Source organism: Coptis chinensis, chromosome 4 (genome assembly GCF_015680905.1).
Source record: "Coptis chinensis isolate HL-2020 chromosome 4, ASM1568090v1, whole genome shotgun sequence".
NCBI classification, from domain to species: domain Eukaryota; kingdom Viridiplantae; phylum Streptophyta; class Magnoliopsida; order Ranunculales; family Ranunculaceae; genus Coptis; species Coptis chinensis.
This window is the reverse complement of record NC_141459.1, coordinates 23,203,827-23,229,785: the sequence shown is the minus strand read 5'-3', so window position 1 is coordinate 23,229,785 and position 25,959 is coordinate 23,203,827. Positions and strand designations below refer to the sequence as shown.

Sequence of the window (25,959 nt, the reverse complement as noted above, 5' to 3'; positions counted from 1 at the left end):
TTTGTCCAAAAAAAAAGATGAAACCATGAGAAGAAATCCGAGAGCAAATTGTAAGTATTAGTGACAAATAATATACGTAGTGACTTGGAAACACAATCCAACGTACTTACCCTTTGATTTCTAATTGTTATTTTCAACAGTACAATAGGAAGTCCAGTGAGCACTTTGAACACCACGTCCATACAGTCCTTCACAACACTCTTTGAAAGAGTGACTTGCACCTTGAATCTAGAACATCGTATCATTAGTGATTAGCCGGATTAATTTAACTTATTATTGGCTAACTACAGAGTACTTGGAGCAACACTAATTAAGAATATGAGTATACGCCAATATATTTTCTAACCTATACGATCTTCGTTAGGGACTGCATCATGCATCTCCATTGTTTTCTAGTTTGAAGTTATGCCTTTGTCCCATCAAGGTAGTGCTTCAATAACACAATTGAAGGTCAACTGTACAGAAAACATAATATATACACTACACCACGGATATACATCTGTCGCAAAAAATATTAGTAACGGTTATCTTGCGTTGACACAAATGCGTGACAAATAATAGTAACGGGTGTTAGTAACACTTAATATCCGTAGCATAATATAGTCACGGTTGTCAAATGTTATTGAAATTAATTTTAGTAACGGATACATAACCGTTACAATGTATTAATAACGCTTACTAATTTTGTTTGTAATTGATGAATTGTTGGCAATTATCTATTTGTAATGGATGTTCAACCGATACTAAATCTGGTAGCATTTGGGGAAAAAAATTAGGTCCCAATCATTGTTGTGCTACCTGCACCTGCTTCTAGCATATATTTCACAACTTGTCCATCCCATTAAAGGCCTAAGCATTCACTCATGGATACACAATAGCAAGAAAGAAAGAAGCACTCAAACCAACATATTCCATAATTCATTGGTGAGTCACAAGTCTTGACTCTAATTACATTAAACTAGTAATTAGATTAAGTCTTTTGTGTTTACAAAATACACGGATATAATAAGTCCTAATAGCTCTCAAACAAAACATTTGATCTCTTAATTCGTCCTTCCTATAGCAATCATCAAAGTCATTGACACCTGCAACCAACCAAATGACACCAAATATAAATTAAGTAAATAGAAATTATTGATACATAATATCGAGTAAAATTTGTGCAAGTTAGATTCATAAAAACAAGCAACATAAGTCAAAGTTGAATTACTCTACCCTATTCACACAAGACTGCGCCAGGTATGTTTTTATGCTATTTAATGGACTGTAATCATGGCACCTCTATAATACTTATGTAATAAAAGACACCGTAGTTGGCTATCACACGTACAAATTAATATGGTACATCATATCGCACAATTAATATAAAGGTATCGTTGTATAGTCCCCGTCAAGAAGGACAATAGGGCACTAAAATATAAAGACGTTAACTTTATAGATTCTAAAATATACCTTAAGGTTGTGTGTTGTCCTAAGGCCCTTCTAAATGGTGTTTACTCATTCAAAATGAGCTCTTCAAGAACTTAGAACCGTTATAAATTGCTCTTATTATGCTGTGTGATCCTAGAAACAATATTCAAAACAAAGATAGTTGATATATCACTAACCTGGACTTGTTTTTATCATTGGTGGGAGCAATTCCTCACAACTCAGAGGCGGCATCATCATTCTTTATAAGAGCACTGCCAGCTTGCTGTAAATTAGTAAAACAGGCGTAAGGCACGAGATAAATATTCAACAAATTCGAAAAGAAAGAGTAAAGGTCCTTCATTACACAGAGATTAAACGTACATAATATCAAGCCAACTAATACGAAGTGATAAAATAAGTGAAAAAGAAGTTGAGTTTACCTTATTTCACTCAAGTTTCCGGGCATTGATAGTACATAGTTTTTCTTATTTTATAGGAGCGACCAACTAATATTAAGTGATAAGAGCCCAAAATTATAGTTTCAACCCCTTAATAGTATTACATTTAGGCCAATTATGTTCATAATAAGTAAGAGTTGGTAATGTTTACGTGTTTTTGTGTATTTCAGGTTTTGTAATCAATTATGTGAAGAAACACGTCACTTTTACAAGAGAAATGAGTCAAATTGCTTACTAGAGAAATTCTATGATTAAAACTTAAGTTTCAAGGAGAAAAAGCATTTTTAAAGCCTAGTTAAAGCTGAAAAGTCAAAGTCAACGCGGGTAAAAAAAGAACATAAAAGTCAACAGAACTTCTGTAGGCCGTATCTTTGGACTCAGACATCGGAATTGGGCCTATTATATGTCAAAAAGACCAGCTCAGAAAGAGCTTCCTAATGGTGCAAGCCTTGACCTAATCAGAGTAGTAAAAATGGACAAAAAGGTATTATAGTATATTTCCATCAAGAAAACCCTTTTTGGACTTAAGTAATTAGGTTTTGGGTTTGATTTAGTGACCCAAAACACAGCTTCAAAGTCCATGTGCGAAATTGTAAACCTAACCCTCTCCTATATAAAGAGGATTGAGGCAAAACTTTATTCTCTCTCTTTCTCCCATTAGTTAGAATAATTTAGAGCTCTCTCCCACTTAGTTTAGTTTAATTAGGGTTTAATATTAGCTCTCTCCTACCTCTTCACTTTAGTTTAATTAAGTAATTATGGTTTATAATTGTAGCCTCCATAAAACCTCCATTAAAATACCTTTAAGTTATTATTATTATTCAATTCAATTGCTTATCTTTCTATTATGTCTTATTCTCATTCTTTTATTCATGATAGTCCCATGAATTAAAGCTAAACATCCATTAGAGAGGATTTGAATGAAGCTTTGATGAGGACTTGATATGTTAGTATAAAATTGTTGGTTAGAACTTCAAGTTTAGGTTTTTCTTGACTTAGAAATAAAAAGAATTTAATCTAAACTAGAGAATAGTGAGTTTTGTCATGAGAATGGAAAACAGACTTTCTCTCATGCTAATTAGTTATTACTAGAGATACCATAATTGATTAGGGATCATTAAAGGTCTAATCTTTATATTTGAATCTTGTGGTTGAATGTAAAGATTAGGGTTTCGTAACAAACTCTATGCTAGCATGTTAAGTATTAATTAAAGTGGATTTCAATCTCTCTCTATTCTTCTCCATATTTTATTCAAGTCATATTCAATTCTTTTAATTTAATTAGTATAAGTTAAATTCATATATTTAGTTTCGTAGTATAATTTCACATCCATAATATTGCTCTCACCACTATTTCTTTGTGTTTGATTAGTTGAATTCGTTTAAGTCTAAAGAGTTAAGAGTAGAACGATTCCGTACTCTATATATTGCATTAATATATATGTGAGAGTAAGAAATAAATAATTGATAACGTAAGAATAAATTAAGAGAAATCTAGCTAGTATTGTGTTTTTACGTATATCAGTTAAGTTCTTTTCATACTTTAAAGAAAACAAGAAAAACAATAAGTAAAACAAGCATATAATGATAAGACTGCATGGACTAAATGATACTAAAACATGGCAATGTGCTTGTCCATGCTAAATTACACTAAGCAGGTAACGAAATATCATGAATTGGAGTGAAAGAAGGGAGCAACTGATTAATGGTGAACAAGTTTATCAAAATGCAGACTAGAAAATGCTAACAAAAAATCCAATTTGGCCCATCTAATGGTAGGTACCACTACCAGTCCCTAGTGTGTGGCCCAGTGGATTTAAGTCAGAATATAATAATCTGACTTTTACTTGGGCCTAATTTAGAGAAGTAAAAAATCTTACATAGCACCCAAGTCCTAATTTCATACATGTGCACATACAATAAGACACACACAAAAGATTCATGGTGATGAAGTTCACTTGCCATCCCTGCTAATTAATTGTGAAACATCCATAAAGAAGGCCAAGAGTGCAGCACCTATTCCAGTCAATATTGTACTCTTGACACGAACTTGAGTGCGCTTATTAACATATGAGAAGAACTGTGGTAGCAATCCATCTCTAGCCATTGCCATCAGGATTCAAGGCTGAAAAGCAAAGATAACAATTACATAATACAAACAACCATTCCCATGCCTTTTCACAAAGGATTTAAGATCAATACTAATTTCTTATTCTTTTGAAGGCATGCATACCTGTTTAAAGATGTCAAATACCAGTGCGTCTCTTGCACAACTCTTCTTTGCAGCTTTGTTCTGTAGTGAGTGAAAATAACTTTAAAGTTCGTATAGAACTAAAAAATGTTAGTTTCTTTCGAGTGAACAATTTCACACAAAATCTAGAAGTCTAACTTATCAACCATATTTTGTTCAGTGCACAACCTCCAAATCTTCTCAACCATTATTCTGTTATGTATTCCCTAATATTTTGTTATGTATCCCCTAATAGAATAAATAGGATGAGGCCTCAAATAGGATATGAGCTATGACTAATGAACAAAAAGAATACAAGATACCTCAGGGGACTCATACCAGAATCATGAGCATCTCGTGAAAGCACCAAGGAAGCTTCGCTTGTTAACACTCAGACATTATACACTACACCATTCTCAACGTTAGCTTGCTCCTGTTACCTAAACACCAAATAGGACATTGATATCTCCAGCCCAATACATAAAAATATTAAAAGACCAAAACATAACTTTTTCCCTCTACCATTCCTTCATTGATATCTCTAGACATAACTAAAACTCTGCAAAAAAAAAAAAACTAAATTCAATCCACCTCATTCCATGTATTCTTATTTCATTTTATAGTAGGAGTAGATGCAGCAATTAGAGTACATTTTAAATTGACTAGCAAGATATAGCATTTGGTAGTTCTCCACACCCATACTCGATACTGAAAATCCAATTGAACCATTTGTTTGTTATGCGTTACTATTTGCCTATTGACTTCCTTGGGTAAAAACCCAATCCTTTTAAAGAGCACTTTATTAGACTAGTTTCACATCTATTCATGGCCAAATAACTGAAAACAAATTCAAGGCACTCGAGTATTTAAGGGACATATTGGACTTGAGATAATAACGTATTTATCTCAAGTATATCCAAGTTTACTGCCCCCAATCTACATAATGTATAATTTCAGTACTTAAATTTACCATCCGGAAATCGCATAGCAAGTGTGCAAAGACAAGATCATCAAATTCAATTCAATCCAATCAGCTTCACAATTATAAAATTCTTATTCTACAATCTAATTTAATGTCAAAACATTGTTTGTTCACAATCATTAATAGTAATTTTCCAAAATATCTGCAACAATCAAGTGACCAAGTGGCCAAGAAATTACAAAAGGAGCACATACAAATCATCCATGCATCCTAATAATGAACTTCTTCAAATGACTACAAATCTATACTTAATTTTAAAAGTGGAGGTGTATAAATTAGCTAACTTGGTTCTCACTTACGGGTCCTTGGCTTATAAAGATTGATTGAGTAGGTGAAGGAAACTGGGTCATGTAGTCATATATTCACTCAGTACAACCACTTTCAATAAAAAGAGAAATGTCAAGAATAGGTAACCCCATAAGATAGTATTAATTCAATAAAAAAAATATGACAACTACAACTATATTTAGTCTTACTCACCACTCTTAGCATCAACTCCTTTCCTTCTTCTTTTTTGTCTTCCTCAAATCAATAGATTCTATTAACATCAACAATATATATATATATATATATATATATATATATATATATATATATATATATATATATATATATATATTATATAATTAACAAATTAACATGTATTGCCTGCTTTTTTATTTGAACCTTTGTGGTTTCATATTTGGACAGGTGAAGTGCCAAGACTTTCCTGGTAAGCACAACAACCTTAACATAGAGGAAACTGAGATACAATTCTCAAGAAGGGCAAACGGTAACATAAAAGCAAATTACATACAAACTATACAATCAAATAATCATGTATTTGAACAAGGACCTCATCAAATTAGTCACATTTGGAAAAGGCCAGCAATAACAACATACCATATCTAAGTATCAACACAAGTAAGTGAAGTATCCCATCATTTAAACAATCAACCATCTTCAAAATATACAACTTCACTTCGAGAACAAAGCTTTTTTATATAATTCAAAAGCCAAAGAGATAAGAATCAACATACAACTAAGTTCAATTAGATTATAAAAAAAATCAAAGTGGAAATTTAACAAATTTGCTATAGTAATTAGGTTCCCTCGAATAATGAAAGGGAATTGAATGAAGCCAACACAAGCAGATTTTTTACCCTTGTCTTTGATACATAAGAAAATTTAAAGGGAATTGAAATCAAACATTCAAAGATGCAACCTTTAGCCATGTTTGACATGTTATACCAATAACAAGAAAAAAAAAAAACCATACTAATTCATAAGCTAATTCATTTTTTCGATAAATAGAAACCCTAAATAAAGGAGGCTTCACTAAATGATAAGCACTGCATGTTACATAACTTTGGTCAAAAAGCATCCTTCCTTGAGCAGATTGAGCAATTTGTGCAATTGATTGCGTAAATAAAAAAACCGTTGCCAAAACCCTAACTGTTATAAAATGGGAGAGAAGAGAAGATGAAGAAAATGAAGGAGAAAAGCAAAATGATGGGTTACCTCAATAAGCAACAACATCGGTAAGAGCAACACCAGCAGTCAGCACCAGCAAGTTCTAAGTTTTCTTTTCAAGTGAGCGAGAGAATGAAAAGCATTCCCCCTCAAAGTTTCCATCCACCTTATCTTGTTTTTATTTTTTTTATATATATTTATATATATATATATATATATATATATATATATATATATATATATATATATATATATATATATTTGGTCACGCTTCGGTATCTGTTACATAATATCTATCTAAACGTAACCAAATAAATCAAGTATTTGCTTATATAATGGTTGGTAACATTTCTAACGGAATGTATGTGTCACACACTTTGTAACAGTTGAATATGTGATAGGAATCAATTTTTCTAGATGTTGCAAAATCAGTATTATGGTGTAGTGATACCTACTATTCATGTATGTTATTTGATTTCTTCTATGCACGCTACTTGTCAAATCCATTGTTGTGTCGAGGGGCACATGCCTAAGGCTCACAATGATTCTGCTTGCACATTGTCAAAGATTAATATTTATATTTTGATCCCTGATATCCAAATGCAATGTGACCAAACAAAAAAAAAACATTATCACAATAAAATCTAGGAAAACATGAATCTAAAAACCTACAAATGTGGTTATGTTGATTGCAATGAGCCAATAAAACTGTTCAAGCATGTCCAATATTTTGTAATTATATTGTACAACGTGTTCATGAAACAATAGCAACAACTAAATACTAGCAAATATGTACTTAGCTCAAAATTAGGCTTTAGGTATGGTTGAGAAGAGGAGAAATAGAAAGGGTCTGGTAGTGTCATTGATTCTATACTAAAGCAACCATCACCTAAAAGAGACAACAAAAGAAAAGACGAAAGGAAGATAAAATGAAAGAATGAGTACATTGGCTTTTGGTTTAGAGAGTGTTTTGATTTACCAATAAAGGTAATCCAAATATGGAAGGAGTGTAACTTAGTTTGGCTTGGTGTTCCATAAAAGTTCAGCAAATCAATATATTAATTGGTATATTCTCCAATGAAAATTAGGCAACTGAATCAAACAATTGAATTGTAGTTTTATAAGAGAATACATATAGTACATAATCCAATGACTATTATCAAAATTAAGTCCGCTATACAGCTTGCTTGAAAGTTGAATGAAAAAAAATTGGAACCTTCATTCAGCAACAACTCAAAATAATTTAAATCATCAAAAAAAATATATGAAGGGAAATATAATTAAGTCGGGATTTTTTTTTTAATAACTGAAATTCAATAATATTACTCTAAGACACATTGTATGGTTTTCAGTTAATGCAATTAATGTTGCAATAAAACAATAGCGCTACTTCAAAAAAATATATAGTATGTCATGCATGAGCATGGATTATTAATTAATTAGTAGTTTCTATTTTGTTTGGTTTCCTAATTCAATTAGGAATAGGAATTAGATGGTTTCCTATTTGGTTTCCAATTAGGTTTAATAGTTGTTTTCTTATATAAAGGCATATAGGCATTCATTGTTAGGTTGGTTATTATGGAATATTAATTCTTTGTGAATTATTCTTCATGTTTGAAGGTTTAAACCCTAAATTTAGGTATTTGATTTATTAAATCGTATTGATGTTCATCTATTGTTGAAGCTTCCACCAACAAGATACATCAAATTTGGTATCAAGAGCCGGTTGATTTTTGGGAATTTTTTTAGGAAACATTGTTCACGAGTACTGTTCACCATAACACTGTTCACCGCGGGTACTGTTTACCAAACACTATTCACTACAAAAAAAATACTTTCTTTAATTGTCTTGGTTAATTTTCATGGAGTATCATAGGAGAAGTAGAAGAGACTCACCGCCACCGCTCGATCATCGAAGTTCCACGGGTCGAAGTACCATGTCGATCACAATTATGAGAGAACTTACGATATGGATTGCAGCCGCCATGAGAGTTTTACTCCTTCGAGAAGGTATGAACTTCCTTCCCCTCCTCCATTACCGATTGTTAATTTGCGACAAAAATTCAAGTCAGAGAAGGGATGCGAATTTTCCTCCCACGAATCGATATATGATTCTGATTCCGACCATGCAAAGAGGGATGGTGTTTCCCCTCTTAAAAATAGTCACTACCACCACCATGAAAAAAAGTCACCTTTGTTGGTTAGGCGAACTCCCCCACCTTCTCTCTCTAATCAATTTGGTGAGAATTCACAAGCGAAAAGAGAACAAATTGATGCTTGGATAGCCACTAGCTGCTATTCTCAATATCAAGAAAAATCATATAGAGAACCTATATGGGAAGTTTCTCCGCCGGAATACTATGGACACGAGACATACCGCAAGACATACCATACTAACCGTCAACAACATGCCAGTGGACAACCTAATGTTTTGGGCTCGAAACTAGGCATTAAGAAGCAACATAAAGTTACTTTTACTGATTTCCAGCAAGTATTTGAGCCTACTTTATCTCCTCAGTCTACGTTACAAGCAACAAGGAATCAAAAAGAGGTAGAAACCCATCTCCATGATGCCCCACACCAAGCAGTTGTTGGACCTATTGTAGAAGAGGTTGCCACAAGTTGTTCCATCAATGAACTCCATATACAGGTTGTAGCAGAAGAGGAAAACACTATTGATCATCAATTTCCAATCCAGGTTGATGTTTGTACAGAAAAAAAGAAACATGGAGATGATACAAAGAAAGAGGTGACTTCTATGAACATTTTTGATGCACCTAATCCATGTGCTCACCTGGTTGTTACTTATGAAGTTCAAGCATCCAAGTTTCAAAACTCCTTTTCTTCTGCAAAGTTAAAAGACAATTTACAAGGAATTCTGATTCTGATTGTTGAGAATCGTGACAAAGGTGAAGTTGTTTTGATGTCAAGAGGACTCAGTTTAAGTAATATGATGTTGGTACAAGACACATATTTGGATCCTTTCATATTCCATTGTGAGAAGAATTTTTTTGCTTGGACAAATACATCCCTTTCGTGCAGATTTCGTAAGTTATGGTATTCAACTGATTAGAAATTTCAGCATAGAACAATAATAGCATTATGGCGCTTGATTATTTTTGCAAGTCATTACTTGGGCAAAATTCGAGGTTGACTTCCTTTGAACCACGGGAGGGTGACGTATATGACTATGAAGAGCTTTTGTATGTTGATGGATTTTTATAACTCCAAACTCGAGGACAAGTTTCTTTCAAGCCGGAGAGTGTGATGCATGAGCATGAATTATTTAATAATTAGTAGTTTCTATTTTGTTTGGTTTCCTAATTCAATTAGGAATAGAAATTAGATGGTTTCCTATTTGGTTTCCAATCAGGTTTAGTAGTTGTTTTCTTATATAAAGGCATCTAGGCCTTCATTGTTAGGTTGGTTATTATGGAATATTAATTCTTTGTGAATTGTTTTTCATGTTTGAAGGTTTAAACCCTAGATTTAGGTACTTAAGAGATTGAAAAAGTTTTAAGAGAGTGGCAACTATTTTTCTATGGAGATATGCTCAAGGAATCCATACAAACTAAGACCTAATTTCTGTATTGAAGCTCCTTGCTTTAACAACACTAAATAACAAAGACAGTGCCCAAAAAACATTATGCTTGATTATTAATGCAATCAAACATCAATTGGCATATACACAATTGCAAATTTGAAAATGTCCTCAACAATCTTAAAGTATATAATATGGAAATTCAAGGTAATTAAAAACATGGGCATTACCTGATGTCTATAATTCCAATACCCACTCCATCCAGCAATTATCACATCGAGGACCAAAGAGATAGGTAGTTGATCGATCAGCGGTGGGAGCAGCCTCTTTTCCTAGAAGTGCTTTCTTTCTTGGCCGGGAGCGTTTTAGTAGAAATTGGTGGAAATCCACGATAGGTGCTCAACCAAGAAACATGATTATTCAGAAAGGCGGTACACTTCAAGATGCAGCTCCATAGATAACGCCAGTCATTTCATTCCTAGATTTCGACCAAACTAAGATCATCCAATGCCTAACACCACCAAGAACCGAAGGCAACTTCAACAAATTGAAAGTCAAAAATATCAACACTTTGAAATGATTACCTTTGATTTAGAGAGTCGAATCCAATAATTATTTGAAGATAGAGCCAGGTGCAGCCCTGAGTTCTTAAGGGCCCTAGCCAAGCACTTAATGTGAGGCCCCCTACCTTTGAGATCTAACAAAAAACCTATAAAAAGAGTTGATTAAAATGAGCTTAATTATGAGTACGCTTTCTGTCGGTAGTGAGAAAACATAAAACGTGCAGTAATAATTGTCACTAAATTCAGGGCCCTAGTTATGAGAAAAAAATTTGGGGCCCCAGCTGCCTGCTTCTCTCGGCTACCTTCAGATCCACCTCTGGATAGAGCTTTTGGTTAGGGAAATTGAAGATTAAAAAAATGCTTACTTGATTGAACTGCCTGGAACAACATTGGTGTCTTCTTTTTCGTTGTGATTGGGGGTTTAAAGCTTTAGTTTTTTTATTCATTCCCATTGAAATTAGATACACAGACTATTGAAAAGCAAAAAAAAATAAAACTAAAGAGAGATTGGTAAAAGAATCACAAAAACAAAAAACTAAATGTTGTTAGGGATAGCAAGAGATTCAAAGATGTGTTACCACGGTGGGGGTGAGGACTCTTCAATTATGGAGATTTTTTTTTTTTTTTTTTTTTTTTTTTTTCCGGGGGTTTTCAAAGCTTTTTAGCTAATAAGAAAAGAAATTTAGTTTTATAGGTCTGTGCTATTAAGCATCGATAATGATGTCTTCTACTTTTTCGTTATTATGAGCTACTTAATTTTTTTGTCATTTACTGTTTAACTAAATGTCACGCTCATTGTTTCTATGAGTTTTGATCCCTTCTAATAGGGTGACTGAAGGAAAGCCATGATTTTAAGGGATTCTCAGTTATAAGGTGTGTTCTAAACTTCACAAATTCATGGGATTCAGAGTTAATTGGAAAGCCTAAAACCTTTAATAATATAGTAGTTTTAACTTTACTGTGTTTTTTTTAACTTGGATAGCTATACCATAATACAAAATATTACGATATATGATGATAAATATTGAGATTTCAGCAAAGAATATGTAAATATCGTGATATGTTTAGAGATATATACAATTATAAATATCGATTATATTTATAATATTCTCGATATTTTAAAATATATTGTGATATTTAGAGATATTTGACGATATTTTGTGTAGATAACAATTTTATTTAATATTTATCATTATATTTTAAATAAATATAAATTATATATCATTATATATCAAGAAATATCTACAATATCTACGATATTTGTATATGAAACAATGTCAAATATTTCCAAAAAAAAAATATATATCCATGATATATATCTATAAATCAGAAATCGATATTTTGTCATATTTTGATATTTTGTACTATGAGCTATACACCAATCAATTACAAATAGTGGTGGCTAGAGTATCAACATCAGTGGACTTGTTGGCTGGGTCACTTTTTGAAAGCATAGAAGTAGATGCAACTCCATCGCTACGATACTACACTAGGATATATGACAGAATATATGAAATCATGCCTATGCACAAAATACTTATCTGATTATCATCTCCACGACTTTGTGGCTTTGTAGCTTGCTGCCAGTGGAATCACATCGCTTCTTAACATTTCTCGCACGCGTAATACAAGGGTTATGAAGTCAAAGTCTTTCACTAAAGTCTGACTTATATGGCGTAGAGCCGTAGAAGACCAGTAAACCCCACTTGGCCACTACCCGCAGATTTGTGGACATTCAGAAATCCATCAGAACCATATAAATAAAATGAATGAATGTTCTTTCATTCTGTACTTCAAATCATTGAAAACCATCACTACCAATTTCTCTCCATGTCTCACCTTGAAAATTTTACGAAACCATTACTCACTGTTCTCTTCTTTCTCTCATTCACTCTATTAATCTCCTCAATAAACTCTCAACAAGCACCCCCACCATTTATACCAACAAGCACGGATCCTACATATTATTACAACTTGTGTGTACCTTCAACATGCAGCAACCTTTCACTCCCATATCCATTTGCTCTGCCAACTCCATGCCGTGCTGCATCTGTCCTATCCTCTTGTCCTTCTAATCAATATCTCCTCCTAACTGCTCCACGTACAACTGAAGTCTTCAGAGTTCTCTCCCTTAACTCCACTGATCCCAATGAACCCACTTTAACTATTGCGTCAAATTCTCTTTTCACTTGTGGTGTGCCGGTCTCTAATCCAAATTATGCATTAGAGACTACCGTTTTTTCACTACGTCCGACCTATAGCCCTGGCACCCACCTCAATTGTACTAGTCCTATTCCTTCTAATGCAATCCAAGGGTTGCAAAATGCGCCTTGTCTTGATTGCAACACTACATCCAACTTTTGCTATTATGCTCCATTGTATGATGTTAAGTATGCTAACTGTGAGGCATTTTATTTATTTACCAAGGTTGGTGTCTCTTTTAATGCAAGTAATGAAAGAGATTTGAGAGCATATCTACGGTCAGGATTTCAAATCGGATTTTCAAAGTCTTTGGAGTGTCGTGGATGTGAGGGTTCTGGTGGTAGGTGTGGGAACAAACCTTCAACGGGCTCGTTCGTTTGCTTCTGTCCAACTAGTGTGCATAGCTTCAATTGCTCTGATGGTATGTACTTATTTCTTTCGGTAAATGAATTCGGTTCACGTAGATTGGTACTTAAATTATCAAGTCCTAAACCAACCCCCTCCCCCCCTTCTTCCATCCTCTGGATGTGCTTACACTAAAGGAAAAATTAAATTCTATATATATCGCTAAAGACAATTTCTTCCTAGCGTGTCTGTATGGCTTTGAAAAATAAATGTACTAGAGTCTACTTGTCTTTGTATTTTTACTAGACAATTTCATCCTAGTGTGTCAGTAATGTTCATGTTGGTTGAAAGTTGAAACATTTTGTATCCATTTTCACAGACCAATGCTTTAAAGGTGACAGGTTCCTCCTGGCTCCTATTGTACTACGAAATGTGGTCTTTCTGACATGAAATATGACAAAAGGTTGATCCAAAAAACATTAGCCTACCCAAAAAACCCGATTCCACACATAGGGATTATAGTACGCCAGGATGTGCATACATATTTGCATTGAAATTAGAGTCTCTCCCCAAATACACACACAAAAAAAACACGGTCAATCCAAGTTGATTTTTTTTTTTGTATGTATTTAAGGGAGACTCTAATTTCCCCATCAAGTGGGGAGAGGGGGGTGTTATAGCTAGTATCGAAAAACAGTAATAAGAATGCAAGTAAAACTTATTACTGAGGATTGTGCTCTGCACAATTTCCTTAAGACGAAAAACAAGTTATTACAACAGTGTCACCAGCTCTGCAAGAACTCTCAGCATACTCTAGACAAGTTTACCCTCTTAGATAAACAGGAGGGTGGATTTGCACCCACCCCCCCCTGCGCGCGACGTGTGTGGGCACACGCGCACTAAGGTTTTCTGGAGCTCCCACCTCCCGAGAGCCCCCAAACCAAGGAGGCCTTGTGTGCGCGCGAGCACCCTCCTTATATCTCTACACTATCCCTCCATAAGAACACAACCAATATAAACTTAAGAGTCTTAAGTTTAGTAACCAATAATGGGACTAAAGCCCCCCACATTAGAGTGTAGTAGATACAAAAGGTCATGGGTTCAAACCCATGAGGACACAAATTCCTTCACATTTCCAACAATCCCCACATGAATGGAATTATTAAGAAACGAAGAAAAGAAAAAAAAAACAAGAATGTCCGAGTATGAAGAAGTTATGAATGGGTCAAGGTGTCATACGACTTGAACCTTCGCTTGGTGTTTGTCTGTCGGGATTACTAGTTGACCCGGTGACCATAGTCTTAAACTGCTCAACATATATGTAAGCCAAGTCAACAGTAACACACATAACTTCAAAAACATCATAGAGTTCCCTCGGTTGTGCTCAGATATAGCCATGAGCTTCCCGTGTTTCATGAGTGCTCTAGAGAACAAGCTTATAAGTTCTCATAGGAAGCGGCTTTACTTCCTCACTCATATAGGTGCCTCTATCGAGTGTATCATGTATCTTTACACCCCAATTTGGAAAAACCAAATTTATAGAAAGCATTAAGAGTATTCACTCATCCTTTAAATGATACGAAGGTACTACTACATCATAGGGATGGGTACGAGTTTTCACTCTAGGTGTAGTATCCCCACAAATCACGCAGATAACTTGTTTCCCCATTGAACCTTGATCCCGGGATCTCCATTCACGAAGGTTGGGTGTCGCTTATCGGTGATTTAATTAAATAGGCAATTAGTCTTTAATAGACTTTAGCCCCATCCCTCGATGTACTAAAACCAACTCTCTAGCTAGGCCTTTAGTTAAAGGATCGCCTAAATTTTCTTTTGACCTCACAAAGTCAATAGCTATGATCTCATCTCTTAACAACTCGTCGCAATGTTGTTATGTTTCTTCGGTTAATATGTCGAGATTTCCCATTATAGGAAGTATTTTTGGCCCTCAAGATAGCGGCTTGGCTATCCGCAATGAATAGAGACAGTGGAACGGTTTAGGCCAAAGCGGGATATCCATCAAAAATTCCCCGATCCACTCTGCTTCCTCACTAGCTTTGTCTAAAGCTATAAACTCGATTCCATAGTGGAACGGGAAATGCAAGTTTGCTTAGATGATTTCCAAGACACCGCACCCCCCGCCATAGTGAACACATATAGCCACTAGTGGATTTAGATTCCCGAGAATCGGCAATCCAATTGGCATCACTGTACCCCTCAAGCAAATTTGGATATCCGCCATAATGAACACCATAATTTGAAGTATATTTCAAATATCTCAATACTCGATAAGTGCATCCCAATGCTCATTCTTTGGGATTTATGGTGTATCTACTAAGTTTCCTTACGGCGTAAGCAATGTCGGGTCTAGTCTAGTGCAGTTCATAAGATACATGAGACCGCATATAACCCTAGAAAACTCTAAAAAGGAGATACACCTAACCCAAAGATTTTTTTGTCAAATGTATACTAAGATCATATGGTGTTCGGCGGTACATGAAATAAATTGATTAAACCTTTTAAGCATTTTCTCTACATAATGAGATTGAGTCAAAGTAATTCCATCAGAATTATACACAATCTTAATGCCAAGAATGACATTAGCAATACCCAAATCTTTCATGTCAAAATGCTTACTCAAAAAAGATTTAGTCTTATTGACGGTTTCTAAACTGGTTCCAATGATCAACATGTCATCCACATATAAACAGATAATTACACCGGATTGTTCCTCAAATTTACAATAAATGCATTTATCTGCCTCATTAATATTAAAACCCATTAGAGATTAGCACACTGTCAAATTTCTCATGCCACTGTTTAGGAGCTTGTTTGAGACCGTAAAGAGATTTCTTTAGTCTACAAACTTTTCTCTCAAGGCCTTCTAAAACAAAACCTTCTGGCTGATCCATATATATCTCCTCTTGTAATTCCCCATTTAGAAATGTCGTTTTGACATCCATTTGGTGAATTACGAGATTACTGAAAGGAAGAAGCAAAAGCTATTAACATTCTAATAGATGTAATCCTTGTCACAGGAGAGTAAGTATCAAAGAAATCAAACCCTTCTCTCTGTTTATAGCCTTTTGCTACTAATCTCGCTTTATATTTATCAATGGATCCATCTGCCTTAAGTTTCTTTCTAAATAACCATTTATTCCCAATAGTTTTACAACCAGGGGGCAACTCAACCAGCTCCCAAGTGTTATTGGTTATAATGGACTCATATTCACTTAGAATGGCCTCCCTCCAAAAAAATGGCATCAGAAGATGACATTGCCTCTAAATAGGTCTGAGGATCATCCTCTACCAAGAAAGTAAGGAAATCAGGTCAAAAGAGGTGTTAGTCCTAGGTCTCTTGCTCCTCCTAAGTTCAATTTCATCTTCAAAGAAGAATCTTCTCGAACTCTAGGAGCAAGTCTAGAAGAACTTCGAGTCCCTCCGATCTCTCAATAAATGGGAATTTATCCTCAAAAAAGACAAAGATCCCTAGACTCAATAATGGTATTATCATCAACAAATTTATTTTTAGATTTGAAAACTAAAACCTCAGAAGCTTTGCTATTCCTCATTGCATACCCAATAAAGACACAATCTACGCTTTAGGGCCAAAGTTTAGTCCTCTTGGGTGTTGGTATAGACACCTTAGCCAAACACCCCCACACTTTAAAGAATTTATAAGACGGTGTCCTATTTTTCCACATCTCATATGGAGTTTTATCCTGTCTTTAAAAGGTATCTTATTCGAATATAACAGTCGTTAGCAAAGCCTCCCCATAGGTTCATAGAAGCCCCTGAGCTATTGATCATTGAATTGATCATATCTTTGAGAGTCCTATTTTTCCTCTCTGCTATCCCATTGGATTGGGGGAGCATAAGGGGCAATGGTCTCATGTACAATACCATTATTTTCACAAAATTTATTGAAAGGACCGTAATATTCACCTCCTCTATCAGACCTAACTATTTTTATTTTCTTGTCTAACTAGTTCTCAACTTCAGTTTTAAAGGAAATAAATTTAGCTAAGCTATCATCCTTACTCTTAAGAAGATAAACATGACAGAAACGTGAAGCATCATCAATGAATGTAACAAAATATTTATTACCTCCTCTAGTCATGTAACATTTAAGATCACATAAGTCAGTGTGAATCAATGCCAACAACTCAGTGTTTCTTTCTACCTTTTTGAAAGGTTTCCTAGCATATTTAGATTCTACACATACTTCACATCTCTTGTTTTCATAAATAGTATTCTTGGATATGTTACCTAGATGCATCAGTTTTTTAATTGAAACATTATTAACGTGTCCAAGTCTACTATGCCACAGATCAAATGACTCAACCATATAAGAAGAAGTAGATGATTTATTAAATTCAAAATCAGTTACATTGAGCTTAAACAAGCCTTCATCTAAATAACCTTTACCCACAAAGGTTCCCCCTTTAGTCAGAACAAATTTGTCTGACTCAAAGACAAGTTTGAACCCCTTCTTACTTAAAAGGGAACCAGAAACCAGATTTTTCCTAATATCAGGAACATAAAGAACATCCTTCAAATTAAGAACATTTCCAGAAGTGAACTTCAAATTAACAGTCCCTTTTCCTTCAACTCTAGAAGCAGATGAGTTACCCATGAACAGACTCTCTCCTTCTCCCAGAGGAGTGAAGGACGAAATGCACTTTTGGTGCCACGATGATGTGTTTGGTAGCCCCGGTGTCTACCCCACCACCATGTTACTCACCCAAGTTAACCTCAAGAACCACAGCAGAAAAATTACCATCCCGAACTACATTTGCTTGTGCCTTATCTTTCTTCCCATCATTCGGACCTTTTTGAATTTACATCCGGGGCTATATGACCTCGTGATCCGCATTACATAGCAATGAATTTCGTGGATTGTAAGGTTTCTTTTAAAATGAGGTTGGACCGTTTATTCTTGTTCGCATATGGTTTCTTTTTGACGGGAATTTAGTTGATTTAGACTTAGAAGAACTAGCAGCGTTACCTTCAACCAAAGTTAGCCTTAGCCTTCATCTCTCAAGTCTCCACATTGATTTCAAATTTCTTCATGTTATCCTCCTCGATCCGAAGGTTGACGATCGATCTTCTAAGGTCATCTCTTTCTTCTTATGTTTGAGATCGTTTTTGTACTCCTTCCACGAGGAAGGGAGTTTCTCAATGATGGAAGCAACCCGAAACCTTTGCAGATTTTATAACCTTCCCCGCAAAATCTCATGAATGATTATTTGCGGCTCCTCCACTTGAGAAAACAACAGATTTCCCATCTTCCATCTTGAATTCGAAACTTTCCTACAAGAAACTTCTTAGAACCTCATCTTGATGGCATACTTCTTATCAAGTAAACTCCACAATTCTCAGAGCAATCGCATTACACAAAAGATAAACATCATACAAATCAAGGGAAAGACAATCAAGTATATAATTTCGACATAAATAATCCTTCTTTTCCCATCTCTCCACACCACCGTAATCGACCGGGTTCATCTTCATTTTCATTGTAAATGGGTTTCTCAATCAAAATCCATTCAACCAGGTTCAGAGTAGTCGATATAAACCGCATTTTCATCCGGTAAAGACTTAAAATTTCTGCCATCAAAAATCTCAAGTTTGACAGACTTACCACTAGGTTTTTCCATTTTAGCAGTATAAAGAACAAGCGAGCACAATACTAGACAATTTAATTTTTCGTCTTAAGATTGTTATAGCTAGTATCGAAAAACAGTAATAAGAATGCAAGTAAAACTTATCACTGAGGATTGTGCTCGGCACAATTTTCTTAAGACGAAAAACGCCGCCGGTATGGTTGCCGCCAAATTTCTCAAGCCGCACGCCTCCCAAGATATAAACAATGGATTTGCGTGTCACCAAATGACCACTCTGCAGAACTCTCTCAAGATACTCCGCACAAGTTTTAATAAGAGGAAAAATAATGTTGTGTTACCCTCTTAGATAAACAGGAGAGACCTTAGTTTTATAGATCTGAAAAAACACAACTCAAGCCCAGTACTCGCACTCACGCGAAGCCCAATTGGGTGGATTTGCACCCCCTCTTGCGCGCGACGTGTGTGGGCACACGCGCACTAAGGTTTTCTGGAGCTCCCACCTCCCGAGAGCCCCCAAACCAAGGAGGCCTTGTGTGTGCACGAGCACCTCCTTATATCTCTCTACACTATCCCTCCATAAGGACACAACCAATATAAACTTAAGAGTCTTAAGTTTAGTAACCAATGTGGGACTAAAGCCCCCCCACATTAGAGTGTAGTAGATACAAAAGGTCATGGGTTCAAACCCATGAGGACACAAATTCCTTCACATTTCCAACAGGGGGTTATCTAGTGGGGGGTAATACTAGTTAACCCAAAAAAAATGCCACAACTTTTGCTACATACATTTGTTCTTACTTTTTAAGTAACAATCACACTAAAATTATTATCAACTATTTTTTCCTTCTGTTTAATTAGGTATTTTGGAGGACCTTTCAACGTGGGTGAATTCACCAGGAGGCGGGGGATCCCGACCATCTAGAAGAGTTATTGCAGGTTAATTTTGCACATCTTTTAGTTGCATTGTATTTACTTTATTTATAGTGCATATATACATATCCTAAGAGCAACCTTTCATCTAACGAACAGCTCTTGGTTCAATGCAGCGATTTCTGCTTCTGCATCATCATTGTGTCTAGTAGTCATTGTTGGGTTACTAGTGATCCTTGCTCATCGAAAGAAGTTGAACTTTCACTTTGACAAGACGACCATGTCAAGCATATCTCCGAAAAGGTACTCGTATTCTCAACTAAAGAAGATAACTAGCAATTTCTCGTCAAAAATCGGTGAAGGGGGATTTGGTATTTTGTACAAAGGGATCATTCAGAGAAACCAGGTCGAGGTACCAGTAGCTGTCAAGATCTTGAAGAGATCTAAGCAAACTCAGAAACAATTTATGAATGAAGTGGCAACTATAGGGAGTGTACACCATCATAACTTGGTGGGTATGTTTGGATATTGTGTTGATGGGGACACTCATGCAGTTGTTTATGAGTTCATGGAAAATGGATCTTTAGATAAGTATATCTACAACATCAAGAAAGAAAATGTTGAACTCGAAGTTGACAACAAAACTGAAGACAAGTGGCTAAGTCCTAAACAACTATGTAGCATTGCCTTAGAAACAGCTAAGGGAATACTCTACTTGCACCAAGGTTGCAGGGATAGGATCTTGCACCTTGACATTAAACCATCAAATGTCTTGCTTGACTCTAATTTCTCAGCAAAAGTTGCTGATTTCGGGCTAGCAAAGATGATTGATAAGGACCGTAGTCATGTGTCTCTAACCGCAGCTCAAGGAACTCCGTGGTATGCAAAGACCGAGAGATGTGGTTGAAGACTTTTGGTCCAGTGACAGAGAAATCTGATGTTTACAGCTATGGGATGCTTCTTCTAGAGATGGTTGGCAGGAGGAAGAACTACGAATCTGAAATGTCTGAATCTAGTCAAGTGTATTTCCCTGAATGGCTATATAACAAAGTCGAGAACGATGAATTTCCTTTTGTAACAAGAAGGGGGGACAACGATGCTTCTTTTGAGATTGATGAGGATGAAGAAAAGGCAACAGAACAAAATGAAAATATTGTTAAGAGGATGTGTTTAGTGGGTCTTTGGTGCATTCAGCATATCCCTTCAAATAGGCCATCCATGGACAAGATAGTACTAATGTTGGAAGGAAATGTTGAAATTGGAATACCTCCACATCCACATCCACTTCAACAAAAGACAACTCAAAGTCATGAAAGCATATTTTCGGATGCTCCTGTTTAAATTGGTTAGGGCGTAAATATGTATACTAACATTCTTGTATGTGTTTGAGTGTTTCTTCTTAATATACATATGATGTTTATGAAAACCTAACACGAGTATAATGCCTATGTCCATTGAACATTTATGGTGTTGAGGGTGTTGATTTCCCTCGATCACCATTGCTGGAACGACCTCATGGGATCGGCTCTAAGGAGCTTGACTGATTTGCACACATCAGTTGAAGCTAATACTCCTGGAATTTGAACCTCCGAACGATCTGCCCACATTGAACCAAAAAGGTTAGCAACGATCTTGCCATGTCGTCTGGGTTTTTGCTACGACCTCATCATGTCGTTTGGACATGATATCTCGGCATTGGCATGTCGGATGAAACTGAAATTTCACAGCTTGTCGAAATTTCAGAATACTATAAACCCAAAGTTAAGTGCAACAGAAGTTTTTTAGAGAAACCAATTTTGGGTGCAACCAAAATTGAGAGAAAACCCTTGCAAAGAGAAAAAGCTTGTAAGGAGAGAGAGAGAGATAAGTGAAGAGAGATCTAGTAAGTTGAAGATACTTGTCAAGAGTGCTCTTGTGGACATAAGCATAATTGGGCGAACCACGGTAAATCTTGTCTCACTGTGTTATGTTTTTGCTTTACATTGTTATTGCTTGTTTGTGATAGTTAATTTCATTGCTTATAATAGAGGTTGTTAGTTGTAGTGAAAGCTTAGATTTTAATTGGAGTTTAGAGTGTCCATAAACAAACTATCTTAGTGGGGATGGATTAGTATTGTTTTCCCCAACAGAGGGAGTCAAGGAGCTTCAGGGCTTGGAGCTGTCATGACTGCATGAGGTAATGACCAGCTTTTTGATTGTTCATCACTCCAGGCTTTTACAAAAAAAAAAAAAAAAAAAAAATATATATATATGAAGAAGAGAGGAAGACACTATAAGGGAAGGTTTTTTTTTTTTTTTGAAAAATTAAGTTTTTTGTAAACCTGTTTTGCACACCCCCACCTGTTTTATTTCCAAAGGTAAACCTTACAAAACCCCCTTAGAGTTGGATCGTTAAAGGGAGTAACTTAACACTATAAACTTTCAAGTTCACCGGGCATCAAGCCATACACGAGCTTACTCGATCGCTACACATACCACAATAGGTCCTAAAGAAAGAAGTGATGAGAATACTTTCTAGATCTCCTACTTTCCAGTCATGATGTGTTTCACTATCTTAGGAACTGCGCTTTCTCATAGTCACAAAAGAAACACTCGCAAGCACAACACACATAAGTGAGTCCTAGATCGAGTATCATCCCAAAACTCTTTGGTGTAATCCTCAAGTTCCTCATCTGTTTGTTTTTCATTAGTGTCTTCACCTTCTTCATCATCGTAAAGGTAGGCTCTACTTCTCGTGAAGAACTAACGCTCTTGGATCCTCTTTCTTCTTTTTGGCTTCACTACATTCCATGGTTTTTGTTCCTTTGACGGTATTATATATCCTGATGTACGTTTAGGCACTTTTTTGCAGGCTCTTTTGGGACATGATCTCGATCTAAAGAATTCTTGTTCAAAGAAATCATGCATCTTCCATATCTCCTTTGCGTGCATTAGCTAACTCAAAATTGTTCATCTCTCGAGAGGATTGATGCTCGGTAGCTATAGGAGTTGTATCCCCTCTTGGATTTATATGTCCTCTTGAAACCAAACCAACTTTAACACTTTGAGAGATAGGAGTTCTCACATTACTTGTGTTAGTTGCAAATTTTTTCCCCTTCTCTTGAGTTATTCTTATTTGAGTACTATCATCTTGTTGAGGTGCAACATTTTGTTTGAGTTGGTGCAATCATTTCTTCTTCATTCACTACTTCTTGATCTAGAAACTCCAAAGGATATATATATATATATATATATATATATACATTTGGAGTTATGGGCTCAAGAGAAGGGAAGGTTATTTGTTGTTTTCTTTTTCTTTTTCTTTTTTTTGTACGAGTATTCAACTAAAATTCCCTTATACATTTTCATAAAATCACCAATAATATTGAGTTGAGTTGTAGAAAATGCCCTCAAGGATACACGTCAGCATTAGAAAAGATAGGTTTCTCTAAAATATAATAGGGAGTGACTCTCAAGGACAAAATGACGAAAAAGTAACTCTCAACACCTTTTTTTTTTTAATCACTCACAAGGACTGGGTAGATGAAAGGTCAAGTATACCCTTGATCGCGAAATAAAAAATAGCTCGGGTAGATGAAAGGTCAAATATACCCCTGACACACGAAATAATAAACGGCCTGGCCTAACTGAAATGACCTGGTATATTAGTGTATATAGTATGAACAATGATTGTTCATTAAGCTATGATGAACAATCACTATTCATACCTCAACATAATGTATGATTAGTAAAAACACCTATTGGAATATGAACAATCATTATTTATACCTATTTAGGGTATGAAAATATGAACAATCAATGTTCGTATTAACATTGATTGTTCATACCTATTTGGGGTATGAACCTTAACATGAGCTATGAACAATCACTATTCATACTTCAACATGAGCTATGCACAATCATTGTTCATACCTCAACATAATGTATGAATGTTTGATCAGTAAGAACACCTATTGGAGTATGAACAATCATTGTTCATACCTATTTGGGGTATGAACTATCATTAACATTGTTCATGCCTCAAACATGAGGTATAAACAATTAATGTTCATATGAACAATCCATTAGTTAACATGAGCTATAAACAATTAATCACTATTCGTATGAACAATCATTATTCATACTTCAACATGAGCTATGTATGAGGGTGACTTTGGATCAGATCGGATAAAGGGCCTTCCAAAAAATTTCCAATTTTTTTTTCAGATGGCAATATCCAACATGTTAAATACCCAAACTGTGAAACCTTCCATTTATTTACTGTGATGGCACAATAATGAGAGGTGGACTAGGTCAACAGGATAAGGAATGGGATGTAAGATAATAAGGGAAGTCGAGGAGTATAGTATCGTGACCACAGAACCCTAAACCGCGGACGTGGCATAGGTACGGCGGAAAGAGGGACCGAGGGATGGAAAGACAGGTGTACGAACCAGATGAAGAGGGGAAGGGGTATAAAGAGAAGAGGATGGAGAGAAGAGGGGGAGGCCGCACAGTGAGAAGGGAGAGAGAAGAAAGAAAAAGAGAAAAAGAGAGAGGGAGGAGATTAGGTCCAGGTGGAGTTTAGGAGCTCTTCGATGCCTGTTTATAGGTTTGAGGTTCATACATTAACTTGTAATTTCTAGGTTCATACATTTGGCGCCATCTGTGGGGACCGAAGAGATTGTAGAAGGTAGAAACAACACTGAAAGTGAAGAAAAGGGTAGGCAAACCAAAAAGGGCAGTGGTGCAAGATCCAACACCAGAGGCGGTGATTGATGAGGAGGGAGGTCAAGAAGTGGAGCATGAAACAAAAGAGACCTGGCTTATGAGAGAGGAGATCGGGAGACTGAGAGAAGAGAACGACGAACTGAGGAGAGAAAAGGAAAGAGCGGAGGAAGAAGAAGGGGAAGAAGCAGGTGAGGAGTCTGATGAGGAGGAGGGCGAGCCAGACCTCCTCAAAAATCCGGTGGGGGGCTTTGACCATGGAACAAGTTTAGGAGATGATAGATAATGACAGAGAGGCAAATTGGCAGCAGGCAAAGGGCCGTGGGGGAACGGCAAGTCAAGTGGTAGCCGGGCTGAATCGCAACCCATTAGTGGATGACATCCGCGGCCGAGGTGCTTTGGGTTTATCCAACCAACCTAGGTTCAAAAGATACGATGGCAAAGGAGGCCCGGCTGACCACAGTACATCCATCATTTCAGACAACAGATGCCTCTCTGGCAAGAGGCTCGGTATGATGGACTACAGTGTATGATGTTCCCGGCTAGTCTTAAAGGAAGGGCATTGGACTGGTATTACCGGTTGCCAGCGGGAAGCATAAGGAACTTTCAAGAGTTGGAACAGGCGTTTATAGATCACTTCATACACCAAAAAAAGTGAGTGGTGGATATCACGGCATTATTCAATGTTCAACAGAGATCCGCAGAGTCAGTGAGGGAGTATCTGTGTCAATTTAAGGTCGAGACATTGAAGGTCAAAAATCTGGATGAGAGAACCGCAGTGATCGCATTTGAAAGAGGGTTGCGACCAGGAACATGAGTACACCAATCTGTGGCGAAGAACGAGATTGCAACCTTGCATGAGCTATATCCGCGAATGGAAAAATATATCAGGTATGAGGACACTATATAGAAGGAGTCTAAGAGGTCAGGGAAGGCAGTGTTATCGTTGGACAAAGACAGGGAATACCGAAGGGCGGCGGCGTCTGAGAAGGAAAACGGTGGGTACTGCGAATACCCACCAAGGGCAGAAAGAAGTCGGGACGGGATTCGAAGGGAAAACAGAGAAAGGAAACCATATCACAAGTTAAGATAGAAGTGACGCCGTTGAATAGACCCCTGAGCGAAATATTGTTGTTGATTAAAAACCTGCAGGGATATGAAGGGTCGCGGAACACCCCAATAGAACTACCTGATAAACCTTTCTGTGCCTATCATCAGATACGCAATCATGAGCCCGACAACTATTATGCACTAAAGTGGTTGGTTCAACGATTGGTGGAAAAAAGAAGGATGAGGGAGTTTGTAAGGGGAGCACAGAATGAGGAGTGTATGCCGCGCCAGGACCGGATACTAGGAACTATTAATGTGATTTTTAGTGGAGAGGTACTTAGTCATAATGCTAATAGAGATAGGGTGAGGAGAACCGCAAGCATCTAGCAGATCAATGACAGGACAAACAAACCACGACCAAGAGTAAGGACAGCGGAGGACAGAGACAGGATCGTCTTTAGCAGTGCGGACCTACGGGTAGTGGATTCTCCCCATGAAGACACGTTGGTCATCACAGTAGCA

The 25,959-nt window shown here is 36.3% G+C and overlaps 2 protein-coding genes and 1 long non-coding RNA gene across 6 annotated transcripts; 2 read left to right on the top strand and 1 right to left on the bottom strand.

Moving 5' to 3' along the window:
• Positions 1–883: 883 nt before the first annotated feature.
• On the bottom strand, positions 884–11,252 carry LOC147502719 (uncharacterized). 4 transcript variants are annotated; one of them, XR_015220048.1, is made up of 7 exons: positions 10,658–11,252; positions 10,304–10,584; positions 4,438–4,538; positions 4,102–4,161; positions 3,885–3,993; positions 1,608–1,693; positions 884–1,085 (listed from the first exon to the last, which is right to left on the bottom strand). It is a non-coding gene; the product is annotated as an uncharacterized LOC147502719 (long non-coding RNA). The 4 variants fall into 4 exon arrangements; XR_015220047.1 differs by having other exon boundaries at positions 10,304–11,252; XR_015220046.1 differs by lacking the exons at positions 10,304–10,584; positions 10,658–11,252 and having other exon boundaries at positions 4,422–5,603.
• Positions 11,253–12,363: 1,111 nt separating this feature from the next.
• Positions 12,364–21,106, top strand: LOC147502717 (LEAF RUST 10 DISEASE-RESISTANCE LOCUS RECEPTOR-LIKE PROTEIN KINASE-like 2.8). The gene is made up of 3 exons (XM_086607558.1): positions 12,364–13,259; positions 19,669–19,746; positions 19,857–21,106. Exons 1-3 carry the CDS (start codon positions 12,410–12,412, stop codon positions 20,585–20,587), a joined length of 1,659 nt encoding a protein of 552 aa, XP_086463684.1. The 5' UTR covers positions 12,364–12,409; the 3' UTR covers positions 20,588–21,106.
• Positions 20,650–21,021, top strand: LOC147502718 (LEAF RUST 10 DISEASE-RESISTANCE LOCUS RECEPTOR-LIKE PROTEIN KINASE-like 2.2). The gene has a single exon (XM_086604598.1). The coding sequence runs from the start codon at positions 20,650–20,652 to the stop codon at positions 21,019–21,021; it is 372 nt and encodes a 123-aa protein (XP_086460724.1).
• Positions 21,107–25,959: the final 4,853 nt, after the last annotated feature.

Bases quoted from the DNA above. Each gene is read 5' to 3' on its own strand.
- LOC147502717 (XM_086607558.1), top strand. From the start codon at position 12,410: ATGTTCTTTCATTCTGTACTTCAAATCATTGAAAACCATCACTACCAA. The intron at 13,260-19,668 runs GTATGTACTTAT...CTGTTTAATTAG, and splicing joins TAGCTTCAATTGCTCTGATG to GTATTTTGGAGGACCTTTCA. The intron at 19,747-19,856 runs GTTAATTTTGCA...GGTTCAATGCAG, and splicing joins ATCTAGAAGAGTTATTGCAG to CGATTTCTGCTTCTGCATCA.
- LOC147502718 (XM_086604598.1), top strand. From the start codon at position 20,650: ATGGTTGGCAGGAGGAAGAACTACGAATCTGAAATGTCTGAATCTAGT.